Below are 25,116 nucleotides of genomic sequence, written 5' to 3' on the forward strand. Positions count from 1 at the left end.
CTTTTCTTTCTCTTCCACACAGTCAAAGATCAAAAACCTGCTGACTCATAAAGTCCACCTTTTCCCTGTTAAATTCCCTTACTTTCAGCAAACAAAGTCACAGCTAATGTGAATATAGGGATTATCAGTAAGGTTAAATTGATAAAAATTCACTTTAGGGGACAATCATCCATCCCTGTCATCCTACAGGCACATTATTTCTACTCATCTCCTATTTCTTTTCACTTTCCTAGTTAACAAGAGACAAAATGAACATCAAAGTCAAATGCTTTCTTTGCCTGCTGATCTTTTTCACTCTTGATAGTGTTTTTTTTTGTAGCAGAAGACTCTAAAAACTATGAATTCATGATGGGAATGAGTGGTGGTGGTAGGAGAATTTGTAGGAGTGGGCACAATAAACAGGGAAACTTGAAATCTTGAAATTTGTGACAGAGTGATAAATGTGCATAGGGATTTTGCTCTGCTAGAGTTTAGAAACTGTAAGTTCTGTTTTATAGCCATCTACTCTGAGCAGGAGATAAAGCCAAAAAATACGTCCTAAGCATTGTGTAGTTGAAATCAAAGGGAACTCACTACATTAAAGCACAGAGCGATCTATTACTCAAGGTGCAAAAATAAAATAAAATCGTCCGACACAAGAAGTACCAGACAGGTCTTGGGGTATCAGAATTTTATATGATGTTGATAATGAAAGCAACACAGAAGAGGTTATATAAAGAATTAATTTACATTTCCTTTTTCCTCAGTAAAACAAGGAATTTTCAAGACATCAAAGGAGAAACCCATTTATTCCCTAATTCACTTGTTTATTCATTATAACATAATGTTTATGAGTACCTATTATATTATTGGTAGCACCTGATAGTTGGGATAGCCTTGGGGCCCATCCCAAGCTACCTTCTCACCCATTCACCTTGTAAACAAAATTTCTCTATGTAAATCAACATAAAATGAAAATATACAAAATAATATCATGGAGAAAAATTCTTCTTCGTGCTTGTTATATTTTAGTTGAAAGTCTAACAGATTTAAAGAAATAGTGTCTGTCAAAGAAAAGTTGGTTTCAGTCATGGCATTATAGAAGACATGATCACAGAGGCAAACATTAGTCATTCACATCTAAGAACTGTCCAAAGAAAGGAGATCCCTAGTCCAAGAATTTGAGTTACTCGGTCTAGTGGCAGATATGTCTTTTGTGGGAAAAGATACCTTGGCCTGATGCTTTTAAATATTCATTTCAAATAATCAATTTTCCCTGTTGTAATTTTTCTTTCAACATGCAGAAATTCTCTGTAATGCTACTTTTCCTATAACTTACTAACAGGGGGCGAATCCACTGGTTGAAAAATTTTTAGTGTTTAATTCTTTTAGCATTTATACTTAGCATTGTCCATTGATGAAATTCACATTCTGATTTCTCTATATTTGTCTCATGAGTCTTATTTGAACTACTGATACTTCTAAAGTCTGATCAAGTCCGAAACACCTAAGGTGATATTTTTAGACTGTTCTGGGGAACACAACTGTCCCAAGAATTATAAAGAGGTGTTTCTGAAATTTGTATTCCATGCTCAGATAAGTTTAGAACTTGATTCGAATTCATACTCTCTGCCCACTCACTAGCTATATGACCTGCATCAAATACTTAACCCTTTCATAATTAGAAAAAAATCTCCATTTTAATCATTATATACATGTGAGAATTGTGAAAACTAAATAATAATTAAAAAGGTAAAGTACTTAGCTAGTATGTAGCACTTTGTAAGTGCTCAGTAAATGGTAACTAGTAGCCATCACAGCAGTAGCAGAAACAGCCCTTAAGTTTCTCTACTTACGTCATTATAAGCCATTGATATTATCATCACTAATACAGTTTTGTGTGATATTTTATTGATTTGTACTTACAGTCCCTTATGTAAGCTGGAAAATAATATTAAGCTTATTTCTAGAAAATTCTTCTAACAGATTTCAATTCACCATCAAAAAACCTTCTGGTAATTAATCAGAGATACGAATGGTAGTGTTAGTTTATAAAGCATATTAATAAATGTATGAAGGAAACATGACTCACTGAGAAAAGTAAACAGCTCCATTGACTAAATTATAGTGATAAAACCCAATGCTAGGGCTTCCCTGGTGGCGCAGTGGTTGAGAATCCGCCTGCTAATGCAGGGGAGACGGGTTCGAGCCCTGGTCTGGGAAGATCCCACATGCCGCGGAGCAACTGGGCCCGTGAGCCACAGCTACTGAGCCTGCGCGTCTGGAGCCTGTGCTCCGCAACAAGAGAGGCCACGATAGTGAGAGGCCCGTGCACCGCGATGAAGAGTGGTCCTCACTTGCCACAACTAGAGGAAGCCCTCGCACAGAAACGAAGACCCAACACAGCCAAAATAAATAAATAAATAATAATTTAAAAAAAACAAAACAGAACACCAAATGCTAAAACATTATATGGAGTCATATGATAGCATTTATTGGGGCAACTGTACATACAACCACTGATGATAAAAGCAAAATATTAACAGAAAATATGGACAAGGATTATAGTTTCTGAAGGTTGGGATTAGAAAACTCTAAAACATCCCATAAAAACATTCACTTCAAATTAGAATGCTGTTTAATAAAAAGCCAGTTTGCATTTTAAACAATTACTGATCAATCAAGATTTCTCCATTAGTAGGCTCTTTGATTCATTATATGAATCATAAATACAGTTATATCGTCAAAACAAGAGTGCTGAGTACGAAAGAAACATCCTCACACCTTGTAAGATTGCCACTTTTTCCTTAATGCCCTTGTTTTCTTCACATCAATAAATATAAAGGTAAAGTGCAATGTGTTAATCTGAATTTGTAACTCTTATAACCAAAGTTTAAAAGCAAACCATAAAAATGTAAAATTTGCATTAAGCAAACATTACCAAAAACTAATAATTTTTCTATACCTTGATCTACAGATTCTGTAGTTTAGTAAGAAAATCATCAAAATAACAGTAGTCACAAATGACTAAAGCACAAGAGCAAACAATTGTCACACGAAGAAATACAATTAGTAAAGAGAAAAAAATTTTCAATCTTGTTCTATATTAAAAACTGAAAATAAACATAACAAGGTACGAAATTACTCATTAAATCAGCAAAAATAATAGAAACTTCTAGAGTAATAGTACTCAATAATGGCCAGATTGGCTAAAAAGAACATAGGCTTTGGTGTCTGACAGTTTAGATTTGAATCCTAGAGCCCTAGAGCTTTCAACTGCTGTGTGATTTTTAATAAATTCTTAGCCTGTCTGAGCTTCTTTTTTCTTTTCTGCAAACCTGAGGATAAAAATATTTTCTTCCTAGGATTGTGATAGGAAGTTAAGGAGACGAGGATCATTTCTGGTTTTTTCTCACCAGTGACTATCAGTATCTGGCATATAGTTGATACTCATTCAATATTTGTTAAATGAATAAATGGATAAACAAGCAAAGAAACATGAAAATTAAGAGTGGTAGGCAAAGCAATCCCATAAATATTTATTGCTATATATAAGTATATACTTTTTTGTAAATGTTGCAATAAAACTTTATATTGCTGATAGCAATGTAAGCTGATTCAACACTTCTGGAAATTAATTTGAAAACTTGTGATAAGTGACACATAATTTTTCAAATGCAATAATCATTCCTCTGGGAATTTACACTCCCAATTTATCAAAATAAGACAAATGCTTTATGTAAAAACATCTTCAATATAGTGCTAAATAGAATAATGAAAAGAATTTAAGCAACTTGTATGTTCATCAGCTAAGAACTTATTGATGAAAATCTAGTATATTCAATCACTTGAATATTTTATAGATCATTTAAAAGATTTGCATGAAGGTCTTATGTCAAGGTGGAGCATATATTTTGTTTAGTTCTGGTTTGTTTTTCTGGTTAGCACTGTTCACAGCTTACTGTGCTGTATCTTATTTTTTTATTAGAAAAATATAGAAAATGTAAAATAAGGAAGTAAACATAACCCATAATCCACTAATTTATAAAATTATCATGTAAAGTATAAAGCAAATGACCTTTCCACCATCAGACATCCAGTGAGACTTCTGCAGAGATGATCACAATTAGCAGTTTGTGATGTTTCTCTAGAAGTTAAAGGTCATAGGATATGTGTTGGTTGGAATCATCAGGGAACAAAATTGTGTATTTTCCAACCATATGACAATGGATAAAGCTTTATGCGTGTAGATATAGGCATATGAAAAAGTGAATGAGTAAAATATCTGCAATGAGTACTGGGATTACATTGATTTCTAAACTTCCTTCAGTGTAGTTATAATGATTCTACGAAACCAAATTCTGTACAATGAAACAATTGCCTCCAGTAGACATAGGCAAAGATTGATGTAAGAAGTAAAGCAATATTATCCAGCTAATTAGAACTTGGGGGCTATTGTTGTTATATAATACAAACAGAAAGAAGAAGATTAAAACACTTTTAAGGGTCTGGTAGATGAAGAATGGTGCCAATATGGCCTTAATCTCTAAAGCAAATTTATGTTATCCAGGGGAGTGCTTGTGTTCAAACTGTACACAACATTCTGAGCATTATCAGTTATTAGTGACTGCTAAGTCATTCTCAATATGAATTTTAAGACAGGTACACCAACAGTGAATCATATAATACTGTCAAGGTATTATTATTTAATAATATACTAAGCTTGTATGACATCAGAATGCCATTATTACTTGAATAAATTTGAGTCAGTATAGCTAAGAAGAAATGTTTTCCAAGATAGGTGAAGTCTAGATGTGTAATGCTGGAAAACAACAACAGATGGACAAACTATGATATAATTTTAGGTGGTTTATTTATTCAGACCATTTATAGGTGTCTGACCATTTATAAAATTAAAAAATGGGGTCAACCAAGTAGCCAAAGCAATCTTGAGAAAAAAGAACAAAGCTGGAGGTATCACACTCCCTGACTTCAGACTATTCTACAAAGCTACAGTAATCAAAACAGTATGTTACTGGCACAAAACCAGACACACAGATCAATGGAACAGAATAGAGAGCCCACTAATAAACCCATACACTTATGGCCAATTAACCTATGACAAAACACTGCAAGAATGTTTTGCAAGAATATACAATGGGGAAAGGACAGTCTCTTCAATAAGTGGTGCTGGGAAAACTGCACAGCTGCATGTAAAATAATGCAATTAGAATATTTTCTCACACCATATACAAAAATAAACTCAAAATAGACTAGATACCTAAATGTAAGACAGGAAACCATAAAACTCCTAGAAGAAAACATAGGCAGAACACTCTTTGACATAAATCATAGTAATATTTTTATGGATCTGTGTCCTAAGGCAAAGAAAACAAAAGCAAACATAAACAAATGAGACCTAATTAAACTTAAAAGCTTTTGCACAGCAAAGGGAACCATCAGCAGAAGGAAAAGACAACCTAGTAAATGGGAGAAAATATTTGCAAATGAAATGACCATCAAGGGGTTAGTATCCAAAATATATAAACAGGTCATACAACTCAATACCAAAAACCAACAACCCAATCAAAAAATGAACAGGAGATCTGAATAGAAATTTTTCCAAAGAAGGCATATAGATGGCTAACAGGCACATGAAAAAGATGCTTTGTATGGCTAATCATCAGAAATGGAAATCAAAACCACGATGAGTGACCAGCTCACACCTGTCAGAATGGCTATCATCAAAAAGACCACAAATAAGTAATGTTGGTGAAGATATGGAGAAAATGGAACCCTAGTACACTGTTGGTGGGAATGTAAATTGGTATAGCCACTATGGAAAACAGTATGGAGTTTCCTCAAACAACTAAAATACAGAACTACCATATGATCTAGAAATTACATTCCTGGGTAATTTCAGAAGAAAATGAAGACATTAATTCAAAAAGATCATGCACCCTAACGTTCATTTCTTTTTAAAAATTATTTATTTATTTATTTATTTATTTATGGCTGTGTTGGGTCTTCGTTTCTGTGCGAGGGCTTTCTCTAGTTGCGGCAAGTGGGGGCTACTCTTCATCGCGGTGCGCGGGCCTCTCACTATCGTGGCCTCTCTTGTTGCGGAGCACAGGCACCAGACGCGCAGGCTCAGTAGTTGTGGCTCACGGGCCTAGTTGCCCCATGGCATGTGGGATCTTCCCAGACCAGGGCTCGAACCCATGTCCCCTGCATTGGCAGGCAGATTCTCAACCACTGCGCCACCAGGGAAGCCCCCTAATGTTCATTATTATTTATAATAATAACATGCAGGATTATTTATAATAGCTAAGATACGAAGCAGCTTAAGTGTTCATCAACAGATGAATGGATAAAGAAGCTGTGGTATATATAAACAATGGAATATTACTCAGCCATAAAGAAGAATGAAATTTTGCCATTTGCAACAACATGGAAGGACCTGGAGCGTATTATGCTTAGTGAAATAAGTCAAACAAAGAAAGACAAATACTGTATGTTATCACTTACACATGGAATCTAAAATATGAAACAAATGAGTGAATATAATAAAACAGAAGCACACTTACAGATATAGAGGACAAACTAGTGGTTACCAGTGGAGAGAGGGAAGGGGGGAGGAAGAAGATAGAGGCAGGGGATTAAGAAACTACTATCTATAAAATACATAAATAAGCTACAAGGATACATTATACAGCACAGAAGATATAGCCAATATTTTATAACTTTAAATGGAGTATAAATCTATAAAACTATTGAATCACTATCTTGTATATCTGAAACTAATATCATAAATCAACTATACTTAAATAAAATTAAAAAGTGGGGTCAAAATTGTTGATGGGTCCAACCAGCAAACATTATTGACTCAACTGCAAGAGCATTTCTTAGGTATCCCAGTTTGGAAAAGTTTTCTGGTCACATGTTGCACACCCCAGCCAGGCTTACACAGTATATTTTATGACCATATGTGTCATCTAGGATGATTTGGGAGTAATTAAATTTTAAAAAAACCAAGTAAATGGAAAACCAGTTGAGGCTGGATTACACAGTAGGAGAAAGTGTTGACTAATGCAACTGAAAATCCAAAGAGAGGCAGGCTTTGAGTTTGATAGATCTAGCACTCTAAGAAGGTTCTCAAGCCTCAGTGTCCTTCTGTCTCTCTGCCATGACCTCCATTGTCATATTCCTTCTAATATTAATCCCTAGAATGGCTGACAATTGCAATGGAAGACACATGCCTATTTGTTCATAGCAAATGTAAGAGAGAGTGGCTTCCAGAAATTCTTCCAGAATAGTGAAGAGGATCTTTTCTACAAACTCCCTGCAAATCATTGTAAGAATCTCAGGATTCTGAATGTTGTGCATGCCTGTCTCTGAGCCAAAAACTAAAAATGCGAGTGGGATTAGCTTTAGAACTACCAGGTCCACTTTCTAAGAGGCACTTAAGCTACATGGCTGAGATGCAGGTAACTAAATAATATTAGGATTCTCTGTGGAAGGTGAAGGAGATAATGGATTCTAACTACTGAAGAGCGTGTCCACTATAACATCCCCCAAAAGAATATGTTCCCATATTCTTAATGTCAGTGCAAGTATGAGGAAAAAGTTATTATTCAAAGGATGCTTTCCAATACATAAATTGTTGTCGGTAGTTGTTGCCAAGCAATAAGATTTAGGAAGATCAAAGGTGTGCTTGTAAATGGAGATTTCCTGCCCTGCACACCTCAGTGGAACAATCAGAACTTCATTAGCTGTCCTTCAAGCTATGCCTCCTTTGCTGCCTTGTTCTTGGGGAGACTGTCTGTTTTCTCTGAGCAGAGATTGCTCTCTAATGGCATGGCCCAGACACTTTCAAACTTTTTTGTTGTTGTTTGACTGTAGTATTTAAAACCAGATTAATTTTATTTTATTTTATTTGTTTTTGGTGTTTCAGTCTTTTATTTTTTCATTTCTTTTATTCCATCTTTCTTAACTTGCTATTTTTATTCTTACCAATTCAGCTCTAGTATTTTTTTTTCTTTTTAACATCTTTATTGGAGTATAATTGCTTTACAATGGTGTATTAGTTTCTGCTTTATAACAAAGTGAATCAGCTATACATATACATATATCCCCATATCCCCTCCCTCTTGCGTCTCCCTCTCACTCTCCCTATCCAGGGGCAGGACAGGAATAAAGACACAGACGTAGAGAATGGACTTGAGGACATGGGGAGTGGGAAGGGTAAGCTGGGACGAAGTAAGAGAGTGACATGGACATATATATACCACCAGATGTAAAATAGATAGCTAGTGGGAAGCAGCTGCATAGCACAGGGAGATCAGCTTGGTGCTTTGTGACTTTCAAACTTTTAAATGACTAAGTCATTTGAGCCAGAAAGCATGATGTTGCTGTCAGCTGAGCTCAAAGTTTGCCCCACCAAAAAATACTCCCTTAGCCTTATGTAGCAGGAGTACTTTGTGCTCTTCAACTTTTTGACACTGACCTAGTGCTTATTAAACAAGAACTTTCTCCAGCTTCCTATAAATTTTGACCATAATTAAATGGATATTGGTTTCCAAATCATTCAATAATTTTTATAAATTTTTTCATTAGTCTGTTCTGCTACAATGAAATAGTTGAAGAACTAAGAACCTCCATATTATTAAAGACTAACTTTAAAAAATTGTTCTAATGGGCAGGAAGGTGTTAAGTTCTGAAGAATTTAAGAATAAATACAATAAATTTATTTACCCTACAGATAATTTCTATTTTAAAGCAGTTTTATTGCTCTTAGAACATAATTGTAAAGTTCAAACATCATTGATCAAGACAAATTCAATTACATTGCTTCTTATACATATCACTCTTATAACATATTGTCACATTAAACAAAGCAGAAAACCCTCAAGTTAAACAACTGTATTGTCTACCCAACTTTTTTTTTTTTTAAATCCATTTATTTTTTATTTTTTATTTTTTATTTTTTAGCGGGGGCCACTCTCCATCGCTGTGCGCGGGCCTCTCATTGTCGCGGCCTCTCTTGTTGCGGAGCACAGGCTCAGTAGTTGTGGCTCACGGGCTCGGTTGCTCCGTGGCGTGTGGGATCTTCCCAGACCAGGGCTCAAACCTGTGTGCCCTGCATTGGCAGGCAGACTCTCAACCACTGCGCCACCAGGGAAGCCCAACTTTTTTTGTTTTTGTTTTTTTGTTTTAATACCAATGCAATGCCTTTTCCTAATCTCTGCTAATTGTTTCTCTTTCTTGTTTATAACCAACAACGTTAGCATGAACTAATAAATAAATATACAAAGGATAGGGCTCCCTTCACTTAATCACTTGAATCATATCCAATTCTAGTAGCGAAATGTCCCACTTAGGGAAAAAAAAAATGCCTCAATTGGATTTATATTAGCTCTCCATTGGTATTAGTTTATGGTGAAGGCTACATAGAAAAGAGGTGCAAAAACGCAATGGCTCCAATGGAGATAGTTTATTTCTCTCCTACATGTAAAAGTCCAGGAAGGGTAGTTGGACTTTATGATGTCACCCAGAGATGCTGGTGAGTAGGACTTGCTCTACCATCCTCCGGGGCATTGTCCTCGTCTGCACATTGACGTCTGATTGCCATTATGTCCAGTTCCCCCAGTGGGAAGAGAGGAGGTACAAAGTAGCACTCGTGGTGTGGTAAGACCCAGCCTGGAGGTGGCACAGTGCCTTCTGCTAACATCCCATTGGTGAGAACTCAGTCACATGTTTCCTCTGGCTGGTGAGAAAGAGTAGCTCTGAGTGAACGACTATGGTTTTAACTCTTCTTTCCTATGGAAGAAGAACAGAACAGATTCTAGGGGATCAATGGTCTCTAACACTCTTTATAAACATTGATATTTTGCGTTTATTTTGTCATCTATCTGAATGTGAGAAATAAGACCTTGGATTCTGTAAGTTTGAAAGAAAAAAATGAATTTAATATTGGATTATTTTTGTTAACTTATTGATCATTTCTTTTTAGCTGTGATAGTATTCTTTGATGAATGTGAGTTCTGAAGAAGAAAACTACTAGTATTTGTCGAGAACTCACTCAAAATTTCCTTTAAGTTTAAAAATGGAAGCACTCTTAGTTTATAAGCAGAGCTGAATGAATAAGTTGTCTAACTACTCAAAATACACCCCCTGCTACTCCTGTCATGAGTGTGGATCTAGTCAGGTGTGGTGATAGCTTCAAGGCAAATACTTTGGATGCACAAACCATTTCAATTTCCCTGTTTCTCCCAACTCACTGCTTTATAATCCCTGTTCCTCAGATATAATTTAGTTTAGAAATGTATTTATTTAATTTTTTTAGCGTTTTTTAAATTAATTTTTATTGGAGTATAGCTGATTTACAATGTTGTGTTAGTTTCTTCTGTACAGCAAAGTGAATCAGTTATAAACATACATATCTCCACTCTTTTTTAGATTCTATTCCCATATACATCATTACAGAGTATTGAGTAGAATTCCCTGTACTATACAGTAGGGTCTTACTAGTTATCTATTTTAAATATAGTAGTGTGCATATGTCAATCCCAGTCTCCCAATTTATCCCTCCCCTCCTTTACCCCTGGTAACCATAAGTTTGTTTTCTACATTTGTGACTCTATTTCTGTTTTGTAAATAGGTTCATTTGTACCATTTTTTTAGATTCCACATATAATATGATATGATATTTGTCTTTCTCTGTCTGACTTACTTCACTCAGTATGACAATCTCTAGGTCCATCCATGTCGCTGCAAATGGCATTATTTCATTCTCTTTTATGGCTGAATAATATTCCATTGTATATATGTACCACATCTCCTTTATCCATTCCTCTGATGATGGACATTTAGGTTGCTTCCAAGTCCTGGCTACTGTAAATAGTGCTGCGATGAACATTGGGGTGCATGTATCTTTTCGAATTATGGTTTTCTCCAGGTATATGCCCAGTAGTGGGGTTGCTGGGTCATATGGTAGTTCTATTTTTAGATTTAAGGAACCTCCATACTGTTCTCCATAGTGGCTGTATCAATTTACATTTTCACCAACAGTGCAAGAGCGTTTCTTTTTCTCCACACCCTCTCCAGCATTTATTGTTTGTAGATTTTTTTGATGATGGCCATTCTGACTAGTGTGAGGTGATACCTCATTATAGTTTTGATTTGCATTTCTCTAATAATTAATGATGTTGAGTGATGTTTAGTGATGTTCAATTTCCCTGTTTCTCCCAACTCACTGCTTTATAATTCCCTGCTCCTCAGATATAATTTGGTTTAGAAATTTAAATTATTACATCTGTGAAAAACTGGATTTTATTGAATTTTTAGTTCAAAAGTAGACTAGAGCAAATGCTTTTCTACCGTAAAAAGGTGAAATCGAGAAAAGGGATAAAATAATAAGCAAAGTATATTGAATGGACAATTCTGAAGAAACATTTCATTTGAATTAAAATTTGATTGGGAGAACAGACATGTGTTTAGAGGAGGGGGTTGGGAGAGTCAGGGAGGATAATCCCCCCATCCCTGGGCTAATAAGAATAGATATCCTTCTAAGCAACAGTGAATTGAGGTTCAAACACCATTCTCATTAGCTGGAACCCTTTTAAACCTAGAACAAAACTATGTAAAATTAGAAGGAAGAGTGATAGGGATTCTAGCATAGAATTTCTAGAATTCTATTGCTCCAGAAATCATCTAAGGGAATATACTGGACCTCTGTCAGCAACTCTGCTTTTATATATTTAGCTTGAAGATGTGCAAAAATTAAACACACATACACTATATTTTTTAAAATAATCTTTTACCTCACTACTTTGCTAACATCACTTCATTGACAAATAGTTTACCTTATTACGAAATACTAGGAAACAGTTCTTATCTTTGCAGTTTAGAAGGTTAATAATGATTAAAATACACGTTAGTGAACTACCTTTCCCAATTACTCAGTATCATCCTTTGGCATAACACTGGCGAATCACAAGGAAAGGGAGCTGCAGTCGGGCCCTACCACTAGTGAAATGTTCTCCTTTATGTTTCGCATACTTCCTATACTTTGAATCTACTTCTTTCTGTTATAACTACAGCACAGAGAGTGATGAGTTTGGCAGTTTTCACCTTTATAATGAACCATCTATGTACCAAGTCATTGTTATTAAGCCGCTCAGCTTTGCTCAGGCTGAACATCTTCCTTTCGTTGACAGATGTTCTTTTGGCCCGCTCATGTGAACTACGTATATAAGCAGTGTGAAGTCTATAAGAACCCACAGTATCTTAACTGGACTTCAAAGAGCACATATTTCTTTTAATCATCTTTTTAGAAGAAAAACGTTACAGCTTCTTTGGACTGAGTCCCTGGCAAAGGGCAAGAGGGAAGTTTTTCCTGGTCTGGCATGAATTCTGAAAATTCAGGATCTTCCTGACTAGAGACCCATATTGTTTGCCCAAGGAAGTGCCCATAGCCAAGTTTCAGGTTCTGCAGGGAACACCTATGTCTTGGTTGTACTCCAAGATGTTCTAGAAACCTTGGGAAACACAGCTAGTCCTAAGCAAAGTTTCAAACTGAGAATTGTCTGACAGTTTTTCATTTCCCACTTATTTTTTTCTCTCCTCCATCATATTTTATACCCCAGAAACCCCAGGCTCTCATCGTAGTTCTCATTTATACCCACTTGTACTATGTCAACCTGTTAGAGGCTAGTTTTAATTATTATATGGGAAAAGGAGTGACAAAAGATAGCTAATTTTGATGACTGCATCATTTGCTATCACATATTCTAAAGGCAAACGTGATGAGCACAGATCTATTGCTTCACTCAAAATAATCGAAATTAGAGGTTAGATTTCAGACAGAATTACAAGCAGGTGAAGAAACATCCTAGAGAGAGAGTCCTTTTCCTTATCTTTTAAGCCCAACCACATGGGCTCTGACTTCATCTAAGCATGCATTTGGATCCGCTCGGAAAATGAAGTAACTTTTTTAAGATGTGGCTGGTATTTCATGTTATCACTATGTTAATCTAATTCAAGCAAATTGCAGGGATGCAGGAACCCTATTAATCTCTGAAACATCCTCCTGAAGCTCTAGCGAGAGAAAGGATCCTGTTGTCCAAGAGAAAGGGTCCTGTTCTTTCGGTAAGTCTGTGGGAATACTGAATTTGGGTCATGTTGAAATAGGCAGTTGCAAAAGTGGCCAAAACAATTACTTATTTATGGCTTTCTTATTAAGATGTATATTTAGGCAAGTGTCTGATTCTAAGGTACACATTCAGGCACCACGCTGGGCATAGGGGAATGTGATAGATGCCTCCTTGGGAAGAAAATAGAAGGCTGTTTCACAGATTAAATTCAGAAACAACCAACAAAAAGGCTTAAGGAGACATGGCTTGTCCAAGGAACAGTGATTTATTAAAAAAGTGATTTCATAAAACTGGACACCAAAGCACTAAGGGGAGTTTTATATAAAAAAGTAGATATGGTGAGTATCTGTAAGATAGAAGTTTGGTAAGATAGGACATATAATGTGATACGAAGACATGCAAAACTGACTATAATCAAATCTAAACTGTAAAGTTCTCAGGAGTGGCTTCTAAAAGGGTATTCACTGAAGTTACATGAGTTGGGAAGTCTCACTGTAAGAAGTTATGTGATGGATAACAGGTTATTGATATATGAGAGAGAGTACTATGTTTTAAAAAATGCCACAATGCCATCTGATGATTCAAGTGGTCTGAGACTGTGTGTTAACTCTTGTCACTATTTACCTTTTTTGAGTTGTCAGAGTTCCAAGACAATGAGGTATAATGGAAAGGACGTGGAAATTGGAACTGGGAGGCCTTTCCATCATAAGCTGTTCAGTCTCTCTGAATCTTAGGCACAGGACTAGAGTGTGTAAGAGCCTTTCAGTTGTATAATTCTGTGATTTTGTGAATATGATGTACATGAAAGCACTGCCAAAATATGCTGGCAAAAAATCATAGAATTCTAAAGGAGTGTTTTATCACGGTATGGTGAATGGGTAAATTTTAAAATGTGCTTTATTTGTGAGTTTATTCTCAACAAGTTTCTAGTAATGATTAGATATTTCTCCTGATACTTTGTCTATCCTTTGTTAAAAGAAAACCATATATGTGTTGCTACATAGCTAAAAAAAAAAAAAAAAGTGGTGAATGGATAATTGGGGCAGTCTGAGTCTTAACCCCATTCTGGGAGTTGAGTTGCCTAACAGGGACCTAAATCTCTGACATCAGAGAGAGTAACGTCTTCGTCTGTGTGAGCATAATAAGTCCCGTGTCAGAGTCTTAGGGAACGTGAACAAACACAGAGATACCGTCCATTTCATTTTTCTGTGTAGAGATCCCCATCCAGTTGGGCCTCGTCTGGCTTGCTCTTACTAGGATAGAGAGAGCTTTCAGGCTGGGGGGCTCAAGCGTCTCAAGAGGACCGCTGCAGCCCACAGGATGGAAGTGGGTGGAGGGGAAGATGGCTGTGTCCAGAGCAAACTCTGCCTCCCCCTTAGCAGGTTAGGACAACAGATGCTTATTAGCAACAACAGGAAGAACTGGCAGACACCTTGGGGATGAAGTACAATAACTTCCACATGCTTTACATCATTCCAAGAACATCACTTTTAAAAACACTGTTGAGGTTTTGCTTTTGTTTTTTTGGGGGGGGGGGGTTAGAATTTGTTTTTAGTTTTTATTAGAGTATAGTCGCTTTACAATGTTGTGTTAGTTTCTACTGTACAGCAAAGTGAATCAGCTCTACGTATACATATATCCCCTCTTTTTTGGATTTCCTTCCCATTTAGGTCACCACAGAGCATTGAGTAGAGTTCCCTGTGCTATACAGTAGGTTCTCATTAGTTATCTATTTTATACATGGTATCAATAGTGTATATGTGTCAGTCCCAGTCTCCCAATTCATCCCCCCCCCCTTCCCCCTTGGTATCATGCATTTGTTCTCTACATCTGTGTCTCTATTTCTGCTTTGTAAATAAGATCATCTATACCAATTTTAACACTGTTGAGTTTTTAAAGAACTCTTTTTGGATCTACTTTAAGATAATTTTTAATCAATGTATTATAGCTTAATGGATAAGAGTTCAACTCTGATTTGGAATCAGACTCCCTGGGCTCAAAATGCACTTTACCATTTACTTTGAGCAAATTATTTAACTTTCTTGTGTGTCAGTTTCCTTATTGGTAAAATGCTGATAAAAAGGATATGTACCTTATAGGATGGCAGAGAGGATAAAAGGAGTACTTAGCAAGTGCTTATCAGTAGAATGACCAATATTTATTAGTTATCATTATTGTTATTTTTATGTGAAACAGGTTTCTGTAACTAAAACCTCAGGCAGCTGATAAATGTGTTTATTAAATCCGAACTCCACTAGCATTTCATTGTCTTTTATTTCTTTTATAGTCAAGGTTCAGATGTACTATTCCAGAAATCTTTCAAGCTTCTAATTGCTCTCAGGGCCATCCACCGTTGTGCCTGTCATTCAATTTCTTTTGTTAATTCCCCATTTTCTCTCTCTTACTAGCTTTAAACAAAGTTGTAAAATGTGTGAAACCGGTAGACACTAACCCTAACCCCATTATCTCATACTCTGAATTATTAGCTTTAAGTGTTTTTCCTTGCCTACCTTGTTCTCTATTAAGCATCCCACCCAGGGAGGGATAAATTGGGAGATTGGGATTGACATATGCAGACTGCTATATATAAAATAGATAATAAGAACCTACTGTATAGCACAGGGAACTCTACTCAATACTCTGTAAATGACCTATATGGGAAAAGAATCTAAAAAAGAATGGATATATGTATATGCATAACTGATTCACTTTGCTGTACAGCAGAAAGTAACACAACATTGTAAATCAACTATACTCCAATAAAAATTAATTTAAAAAAAACAAAAGGTTGAGAGTTAGAAAAAAAAAAAAGCATCCCACCCAAGAGCCTTCTAATGATATGGTATGGACCTTTCATTTTATTCTCTCAGTTATTATAAAAATTTAGATGGTAAGTATCTCTTGGAAATACGGAACTATAGGACACGCTCGTCTCCTCCGCTGCCACCCGCTGCTGCCGGCGTCCACGCTGCACACAGCATGGCTGGCAAAGCACACAGGCTAAGTGCTGAGGAGAAGGACCAGCTGCTGCCAGACCTGCGGGCTGTGGGGTGGAACGAGCCAGAAGGCCAGGATGTCACCTTCTAGCAGTTCCATTTCAAAGACTTCAGTAGGGCCTTTGGCTTCATGATGAGAGTGGCCCTGCAGGCTGAGAAACTGGACCACCATCCTGAATGGTTTAACATTTACAACAAGGCCCACGTCACCCTGAGCACTCACGAGTGTGCGGGCCTTTCAGAACTGGACATAAATCTGGCCAGCTTCATCGAGCAAGTAGCAGTGTCCATGACATAGACCCTGCCCTTCCTTTGTGAGTTCTTCAGGGGAAAGGGGGACTGAACTGGGGATCCAGAGAGGGAACTGGGGAGCCCCGAGATGTTGCTGCAGTCAAAACTGACAAGTCGATCCTGTTGCCTCCATTTAGAGGCAAGTCTCTGCCATCGAAAAAGGCCAGCATCACTGCCAACACCAGAACTTAGACCACTTTTCCCCATACCACTCTCTTCCTCCGTGGGGCTCTTTTACATGTACACTGATTTGAATAAGTTCTTCTCTTGCTTTACAACTTTCCAGCAACAGCAACGATTTCTTTCCAGGCAGTGCCTTGCTCCCTTCCTGATTCACTTCCCAAGAAGCTGTGATGGAAACTGTGTCTAAGATAAAGTCTGATCTTAGAAACCAGAACCCTAAAGTCATCCTCATCCTATGTGACAGACATGCATGTGCTATTATGCCTCAAATAAAAACACTGTTTCACTTGGAAAAAAAAAAGAAATATGGAAGTATAAAGTTCAAAATTTCCACTCCTTTATTCTGCTCCCATGTCTGCCTGTGCCTCAGTTCTCTCCATCTCCTGGAGATGACCAACAAAAGATGATCAATAAAATAGATGATCAATTAAAGCCCCCCAAGAATTGAGACTGTCTTTCAAAGTCCCACAAAAATTTTCTAGCTAGTGCTGTTATAAGATGAACTTCAGATTCTGTGGGTTTGCACATTTCTCTTCTTAATGCACAACCTGTCTTCTGCTCCCATTCTTGCAAACAGTTCTTAGAAAGCAGTGAGTAGAAAGCTCTCACTGGTGTTAACAAGTGAGAAATGTCAACTTTCTAGTGTTATCTCTCCTAGTAGATACAACATTAGCCTAAAATGATTCATGATGATCTCAACATGATGGTGGGCAGAGGAAATGACCAGTATGGATGCTGGCAGCTTCTCAGGACCATATCAATAATTATATGCAGACACTACTTATTCTATCAATGATGTCTCTAAGCAGATTATCTCTGAAGATAAAACATGTTCCTTGTTTAGGTCAATTCTGCCTGAGATGATATTTTACAAAAGCTTTACAAAAGACCCTGTTAAGACAAGCTAGTTTTACCTGCAATAGTTTTTCACTGTAACTAGCTTTTATGGGTGACATTGGTAACATATACTATGTGTTGATAAATGCAACGAATCATTTTTTATCATTTTAAAATCACTTCCACTTTTACAAAAGCTCCTATAAAGCCATAGTACCTGGAATTTTATTTCTCTTTCACCTAGAACATCTTTCTAACAGTTAAAAAATTACCTGGAAGGGGCCAAAAAAAATGGAATGAGAAATATCACTCCTCTGTTCTTCAGAAAGAAGAATAATAAGCATTTCTAGAGTACCTATCACTCTCCAGGAAGTGTGTTTGGCACTAGAGATATATATGCATTTCAATCAGAGATTTTCCTTGTTGTCAAGTATTTTATAATTTTTAAGAGAAACTTAGAAAAATAAAAAAGGATACAATCATATGTTAAAGGTACATATAATCAAAAAAACATATAATCATGTAAGAATGCAAGTGTGCTCAAGATACTATAAGAGTTCAAATGAGCGACATTTAATTCAGACTGTAGATACCAGAGAAGTTTTTCAGAGCAGGTGACTTTCACTGAGCATGTGTGTGTGTGTGTGTGTGTGTGTGTAAAATTACCTAGACACAAAAAGTGGGATCTCATTCCAGGAGCAGGAAAACAGAACATAAGCATTGTCCATGAGAAAATAATTAGGCCCAATGGTTCCAGTATCCCATTAGATGCTCTAACATGGGTTGGAAGATAAAGATAGCAGAACGGAGACCAAAGACTCCTTAGGTGTCCATGAAGCCATGGGTTGACCATAAAACAGTGTAAGATGAATGAGTCGTGTCATGGACCCTTCTTACTGTCATTGCTGCTCACTGATTCCACTTCTGCCTGTGCCTCACTTCTCTCCATCTCCAGAAGCCTGACCGTCTCCACTACTCTACGCAAATGCCATCCCTGCTAAAATGTCCCCCTTTAGCACCATCAGTGGCATCAATTCCACCAGACTGGAATTATCTCAAGCTATGAAAATAACCAGAATCAACTTACAGGTAACGTAAATCCCCCCAATTATTATCATGTCGTTTCCATTCTCTGCTATGTACATTCTTTATAAATACAACGTTCTTTCCTGTCGTGTTGGAAATGTGAGCCCACTGTGTCTAAGGTCATATTTAATACAGACCCAACATTTTGTTGGCACTCCCTAAATGTTAAATAGTAATGAGAGGAGATGAAGTAGTACAAGAACAAGAAAGTGATTAAAATAGATCCCAATCAATTCCAGCTGCATTAGAAACATAAGGGGAAAAAGTGAACACTTATTATCAAATTATAAAACCGAAAATATGTCTAGGAAAGTGTGGGCTATTTAAAATCATTAGATAGTTTTGAACTGAAATCCCTTAAAACTATACAACAAAAAAGTATTTTCCAGATGTCCTTTGTACCGATATGGAGAACGTAAAATATACTTCCCATACAGTTTGGATTTTTAAACATTTATTTATGATCATATTAAAATGTGAAGTTTTACTCATTGTTTTAGATATTTAGTCAGGTGAATATCTGACTAATGAATAACACATGGTACAGAAAATATATATATACATTTTAATTTTAGCTTTTCTGAAGCCCCTTGTTCATTTCAGGCTGCCTTACTGAGAGTCCTTGCACTAAACGCCTCTGGTTGCATTCCATTCAAGACAAAGGCATATTTTAGGGATGTACCTCTCACAAAGAGGTATTGATGGACCAGGAATCAGAGTTTGGACAAATGAACATTTCATTATAACACAGCCTAATTGTTAAAGCTCTTCTTATTGAAAAGAATAAAAATTTCATTAGTCATCACAGTAGCTCAGCATGAACTCCTCCTCTTCTTCCCCACAATGCATGGTAAGAATGGCAGTTTTAAGCTTATCATTGAACATTTTGGAAATGTTGGTTCTTCCTTCCTTTTGCTCTAAATACACTAAGAAGTATTTTAGTAACAATTATGAAAAAAAAATTGGTAATAATTTTAAGCTAAACTTTATACGTGGAATTGTGAAAAAAAATCTCAGCGATCACAGGCAATGTAATTTAAGAGCTGCCTGGAAGGCCTGCTTTTTTCATTTTAGGGCCCTGGGATCGTTTTTATGGGATAATAAGGATTCATAGGACCACCCTAAAGCTCAAATAAAATAAAGACATAAGTACTTTAGAAACTATAAAGGTTTTATAGAGCTAAGGGAATAAAATTTGCATTGGTAATTCTTATCTCTATACAGCTTTTAATTTTAGTATCTTTTCAGCTTCTCCAGGAAAGATATGTATTGATCACTGCCCTAAGTGTAAAAACTGAAACAGGGAAGGACCAAGATACAGTGAAGATCACTAATCTGGTACTCAGAATTCCTGTTATTAATTAGATGATAATGTTGAGTATGTCACGTAAACAGCTGACAGCTTAGTGTGTCCTAGTGGTGAAAATGCGGTGGGTAGACTAGATGAAGAACACAAATGCATAGCAACCAATAGCCCTCACACCTGAGTGTGCATTGCTAATTGATCATAGAAGTGGTTCTGGCTAAGACAATGCGGTCTCAGAATCTTTGTTGACAGTACGCCAATCAAAGCTGGCTCTCCAGGAACTAGACAGTCTCTTAGAGTTTCCTTTTCCAGGCCTAAGAACCTATAGTTGTCACCTGTGAATGTAGATCAATCGCATTATCCATTCTCACCTTTATTGCTCCTCCTCCCTCATCTCCTACCTCTCTCTCTCACTCAACCTGCTCCAGTCACACTGGAGGTGTGTCTTTGTCTCACAAACTTTGCAATGACTATACCCTCTGCCTAGAATACTCTACTCTCACGTGTCCACATGTTCACTCTGTTATCTTCCCCAAGTCTTCACTAATCTCAGCCTTTCAATGGCGTTCACAGGAGTTGGTAAACTATAACCCATGGGCTGAATCTGGCCCCCTGTCTGTGTTTGTATGGCCCACAAAGTAAGAATGGCATTTACATTTTCAGTTGAAAAATACATAAGTCAGAAGAAGAAATTATATTCTGTGGCACATGGAAATTACATGAAATTCAAATTTCAGGTTCATAAATAAAGTTTTATTGAGACAGGCTGCTTTTGTGCTAAAATGGTCGAGTTGAATGGTTATGGCAGAAACCACATGGTCCACAAAGTGTAAAATATTTACTATCTGGTCATTTACAGAATAAGTTTGCCTACCCCTAGGATACACTTAACACTTTGTTAATTACTGGAAGTACTCACCGGCAATCCTGATGCCCTCTCTTTCCCTCTCAATTTTAAAAAATAACATTTATCACATTGTACCATACACTGTCTTTGTATATTATGTATATTGTCTCTCCATAAGAGCACAAATTCCATGAAGTCAGAGGATTTTGTCCACTTTATTATCTGATATATTCCCAGTGCCCTGAACAGTATCTGGTACATAGTAAATATTCAATAAATATAATTCTGGAATGAATGAATTCTATGGAAGATACCTGCATTACGTAGAAATATATTAGATGGAGTAGTCACAGGAGACTTCAGGAGAAGATGATATTTTAGTGTTAAAGGGTACAAAAGACTTAGGGAACATTTTTCCTAGAAAGGGGTACTGAATGAAAGAACATGTGTGTAGGGTAGCCTAGATGTAATGCAGAGCCCGGGAGGTAGAGAGGAGGTGGAAAGTAGGCTGAGCCCAGGTTGTGGAAGACTTGGAATGTCTGATTAAGATGCTTGAGTATAATCTTATAAAAAATAGATATTTCAGAAAGATCTGTCTGATAATGATATGATATATACAGTATGAGTTAGGAGCAGGTAAAATACATGTGAGAATTGTAATAGCTTGTGTTCAGGCTTCTAAGATTGGACAGTGGCAGATGAAGTGTAAGAGAAAGGACACAGGGGAAAAAGGAAGGAGTAACCAATGGTACCTTCACTATTGTGACCTTTGGTGAAAAAAATGTTTTTGTTAAAAGTTGAAAGGCAGCAGAAAAGAGAAAGCATTAAAAAATAAAAACCAGTCTGCTTCAATTCTTTGTAGTTTATTGAATAAATATGCATACAGTTCCCAGTTTAAGACTTCTGTAGATTTTATGCCTCAGAGAAGGCATATATGATGATAAACCTGACAATATAAACGAAACCAATTAGATTTTAGTAGAGTTAGATTAGTTGAACTACTTCAGAATGAAGTTAGAATGGGTTTCACTCAGGTAGATTTTACTTGTGCCATTTGTGTTAAACAGAGATAATAAATCCAAATATACATGATAGTGCCTAAAATTTTTTTGTAAAAGTAGTAGCATGACATAATTCTAAGTGAAAGACAAGAAACTATCACATACAATTTGATTCAGTTTATGTAAAATTTTATATATACTTAAGATGGAATTTTAGGCTGTATTCTCTTCTCCATGTTTTCTGTATTATTTGAGCTTTTTTTCTGCAATGACTATATTATTTTTTTTTACAATCACAAAAAAGCTATTTTTATATTAAACTATTAAAAATGACAGGTTGGATGTATAGCAAAAATCTCCATAGATTTGTTTAGATATTAAGAACAGATTCATGCTACAAACTATTTATTTGCTATGAAGAGAATCAGGAAGTATTTAGCAAAGTTTGAGATAATGATTAATGTTCAAATAAGCTGACTGTCAAGTACATTTGAAATGTTTTTAGTCTAGTAAGGACAGGCAATTGACTGATTAAACTAAGATTATGAATTTTGGAAACTAGACCTCGGTCCAACGGCAAAGAATCACTTGTCGCTTGAGTCATCTTTAAAATGGATTATGGTAATCTTTCCTTAAAGGGTTATTTAAAAGAATTAATATAAAGGATATAAAACACCTGTCTAGTGAGTAGCTTTTCGAAAAATGATAGCTATTATTATTAAGAATTGGGTAAGTACTAAATAAAAAAAATCAGAGTTTGAGAGTCAAGTTACATTTACTTAATCCTTTACTTAATTTGTTCCACTTAATGCCATGAAGTACTGTGCTAAGTACAGGTGAATACATGTATGATCAAGGGCCTGCCCTGTCTTTAAGGCATAAACGATACGTTTAATAAGGTGTTACAGATGCTATGACTCAAGTTCCTATACGACAGGGAATTTAAATCAGGCCACCTCCCCAGTGAAAGTTCAGCATATAAAACTATGTGCTTTGGTGTGCCCTGATGCCTTTCACTAAAAATATATGTAAAAGCACTTCTATTTGGAAGCTGTTCTTTTAGTCATCCATTCATTGAACAGTTATATATTGAGCATCTTCCATTTTCAAACATTCTTCTTGGAGCTGGCCCTATACCAACAAAGACAAACAAGATTTCTTCTCCCACAGAAGTTTCAATCTAATGAAGGCAGAAAAATAAACTAGGAAAAAAATAGAGAAGATAAATTCAGTCAATACTCTAAAGAAAATCAAACACGGTGGTATGATGGACCAGGCTAATTTAGCTTAGATAGTTGAGTAAGGCTTTTCTGAGCGAGGAGTATCTGACCTGAAACCTGAATGATGAAGCTCCCGTCATGTAGAGAGAGAAAATTTGACCGGAGGGAATTCCAGACTCAGGAAATAGCTAGTACAAATCACCTAAGGCGGGACCAAACTTAACCAGTTCAATAAACAGAACTGTTTGAAACTATGGTTGAAGAAACAGGGGAAAGAGAAGGAAGCTGTGAAGTCAGAGAAGTGTTCTCAACTATAAGCTTGAATATGAACTCCCCTATGTAGCAGAAAGTTACAAAGAATCCTGACGTTTCAAAATGCAAGGATTTAATTCAATATTCTAGAACGCTTGAGGTCATCTACTCTACCTAATCGTGTAATTCATTTATTTATTCGATCAACAAGTATTTGGGGACTTCCCTGGTGGTGCAGTGGTTAAGAATCCGCCTGCGCAAAGGAATGCTTCTGTCTCCAGTCTCCTGATGGCTTTTTGGAAGAGGCCATATGCTGACCCTCACAAGTTTCACAAGAAATGCAACACGTTAGTGTCCAGCTGATGCGTTTTGTTTATAACTTGTCAGATACAGGGATTTTCCCCAATTCGAGCTCCAGGGCAATCAAGACTGCGGAATCCGTAACCGACACCAAGGGAAACATAAATAAAAAGCACAGGTGTGAGAGCAGCAATCAGATCCGCATGCGCAACGTGACCATCGGGCTCCGTGACGCCACCCTCCAGGCCTGCCTCTCCAGCAACAGCTTCTGCAGGCAGGAGACGACCTGTGAGCGAGCCTGGCCCTCCCCGCCCACCCCGGCCGCGCCGCCCCAGCCCTCGCCCACCCCGGCGCCCAAGAGACCCTCGGGGTCCAAGTACAACGTGAGCGTCACCAGCGGGACCTGCCTGCTGGCCAGCATGGGGCTGCAGCTGAACGTCACCTGCAGGACGAGGGACAACACAACGGTGACCAGAGAGTTCAACCCCAACAAGACCACCTTTGGGGGGAGCTGCACAGCCCAGCTGGAGACCCCGGAGCTCCGCGGCAGGAACCTGCTCCCGGCGCTCCAGTTTGCGATGAACGCAATTGCAGCCGGGTTTTTCCTGCAAGGAGTCCAGCTGACGCTGACTCCGCCCGATGCCGGAGACCCCGCCTTCAAGGCCGCCCGCGGCCCGCTGAGGGCGCTGCAGGCAGCCGCCGGGAGCTCGTACGAGGGCAACGCTGAGGAGCGCGTGCGGGTCCCCGAGACCTATTCAGGGTGTGGGTCGGCGTTCCGCGTGGACGGGGACAAGTTTGGGCCTGTGGAGGGGGGTCAGCTGGGTGAGCACAGCATGCTGAGCCCCATCGCCGTGGGCGGCGCCCTGGCAGGGCTGGTCCTCAGCGTCCTCATCGCCTACCTTATTGGCCGGAAAAGGAGCCACGCCGGCTGCCAGACCCTCTAGCCGGCCGCCCGCACCCGCCGCGGACCAGCAGCAGCTGCGCGGCCTCGGGCCGGTTCCCTGGGCTTAGATTGCTGTTGAGGGAGGCACCCTTTCTTGCAAACATCTGCTTTATCCAATGTGAAGTTCATCCGGCCACAGTTACTATTGACAAAAGAGCAACTATGGAAACGACGGTGTTAATTTTGCTAACTGGGTTAAATATTTTGCTAACTGGTTAAACATTAATATTTACCAAAGTAGGACTGGAAGGGGGGTGGGGGGTAAGAGAGCTTTTCTAAATGGGCACTGGCTCCACTGTCATTTGGCTTTTTAAGATTCTGGTGTTTGATCGCTTCACTCTTTACTCAGGTGTAAGCCTTGCAAAGGGAGCGTCTCTGGTCTTAATGCTTTGATGAAGGCTGGTAGCTGTGAGCCTGACGCGCTGAAGAAATTAGTAGGAACGAGAATCGTAGAGCAGTAGTACGAAGAAGCAGACCTGGGAGGCTTAAATTAAGCTTTAGAAACCAGGGCAGGACTGGCCCCTTGAGCATCGATACTCCAGGATGCCAGGTCCTCGGGCTTTCCACGCTCTGCCACTCGAGAGCTTGCACTTTTTAAAATAGAAAAATGGGCGTTATTTTTATTTACTCTCTTGTAAAGTAATTTTCCTTCTGTTGGAGGTTTGGGTTGATCCTTTGTCTGCACTGTGTACAATAATCGTTTCACTCAGATTCATCACTT

At 37.7% G+C, this 25,116-nt stretch overlaps 3 protein-coding genes across 4 annotated transcripts in view; all 3 read left to right on the forward strand.

Annotated features, from left to right (window-relative positions):
- Positions 1-25,116, forward strand: part of UGT8 (UDP glycosyltransferase 8) — a 513,963-nt gene that overhangs the window by 372,792 nt on the left and 116,055 nt on the right. Inside the window, exons 1-2 of one of the 2 annotated variants that reach the window (XM_057547076.1) lie at positions 13,048-13,128; positions 18,396-18,529. The gene's annotated coding sequence lies outside the window, so the exon portion shown is untranslated. Of the gene's footprint in view, positions 1-13,047; positions 13,129-18,395; positions 18,530-25,116 lie in introns of those variants that run through there. The other variant, XM_057547075.1, reaches the window with a different exon arrangement.
- Positions 16,113-16,430, forward strand: LOC103005136 (pterin-4-alpha-carbinolamine dehydratase). The gene is given in 1 exon segment (XM_028164039.2): positions 16,113-16,430. A coding segment is annotated over 1 exon segment (315 nt). The 3' UTR covers positions 16,428-16,430.
- LOC103018813 (lysosome-associated membrane glycoprotein 1-like) lies at positions 23,436-24,396 on the forward strand. The gene has a single exon (XM_057547079.1). The coding sequence runs from the start codon at positions 23,491-23,493 to the stop codon at positions 24,394-24,396; it is 906 nt and encodes a 301-aa protein (XP_057403062.1). The 5' UTR covers positions 23,436-23,490.

This window comes from Balaenoptera acutorostrata, chromosome 5 (genome assembly GCF_949987535.1).
Source record: "Balaenoptera acutorostrata chromosome 5, mBalAcu1.1, whole genome shotgun sequence".
NCBI classification, from domain to species: Eukaryota; Metazoa; Chordata; class Mammalia; order Artiodactyla; family Balaenopteridae; genus Balaenoptera; species Balaenoptera acutorostrata.

Bases quoted from the DNA above. Each gene is read 5' to 3' on its own strand.
- LOC103018813 (XM_057547079.1), top strand. From the start codon at position 23,491: ATGCAACACGTTAGTGTCCAGCTGATGCGTTTTGTTTATAACTTGTCA.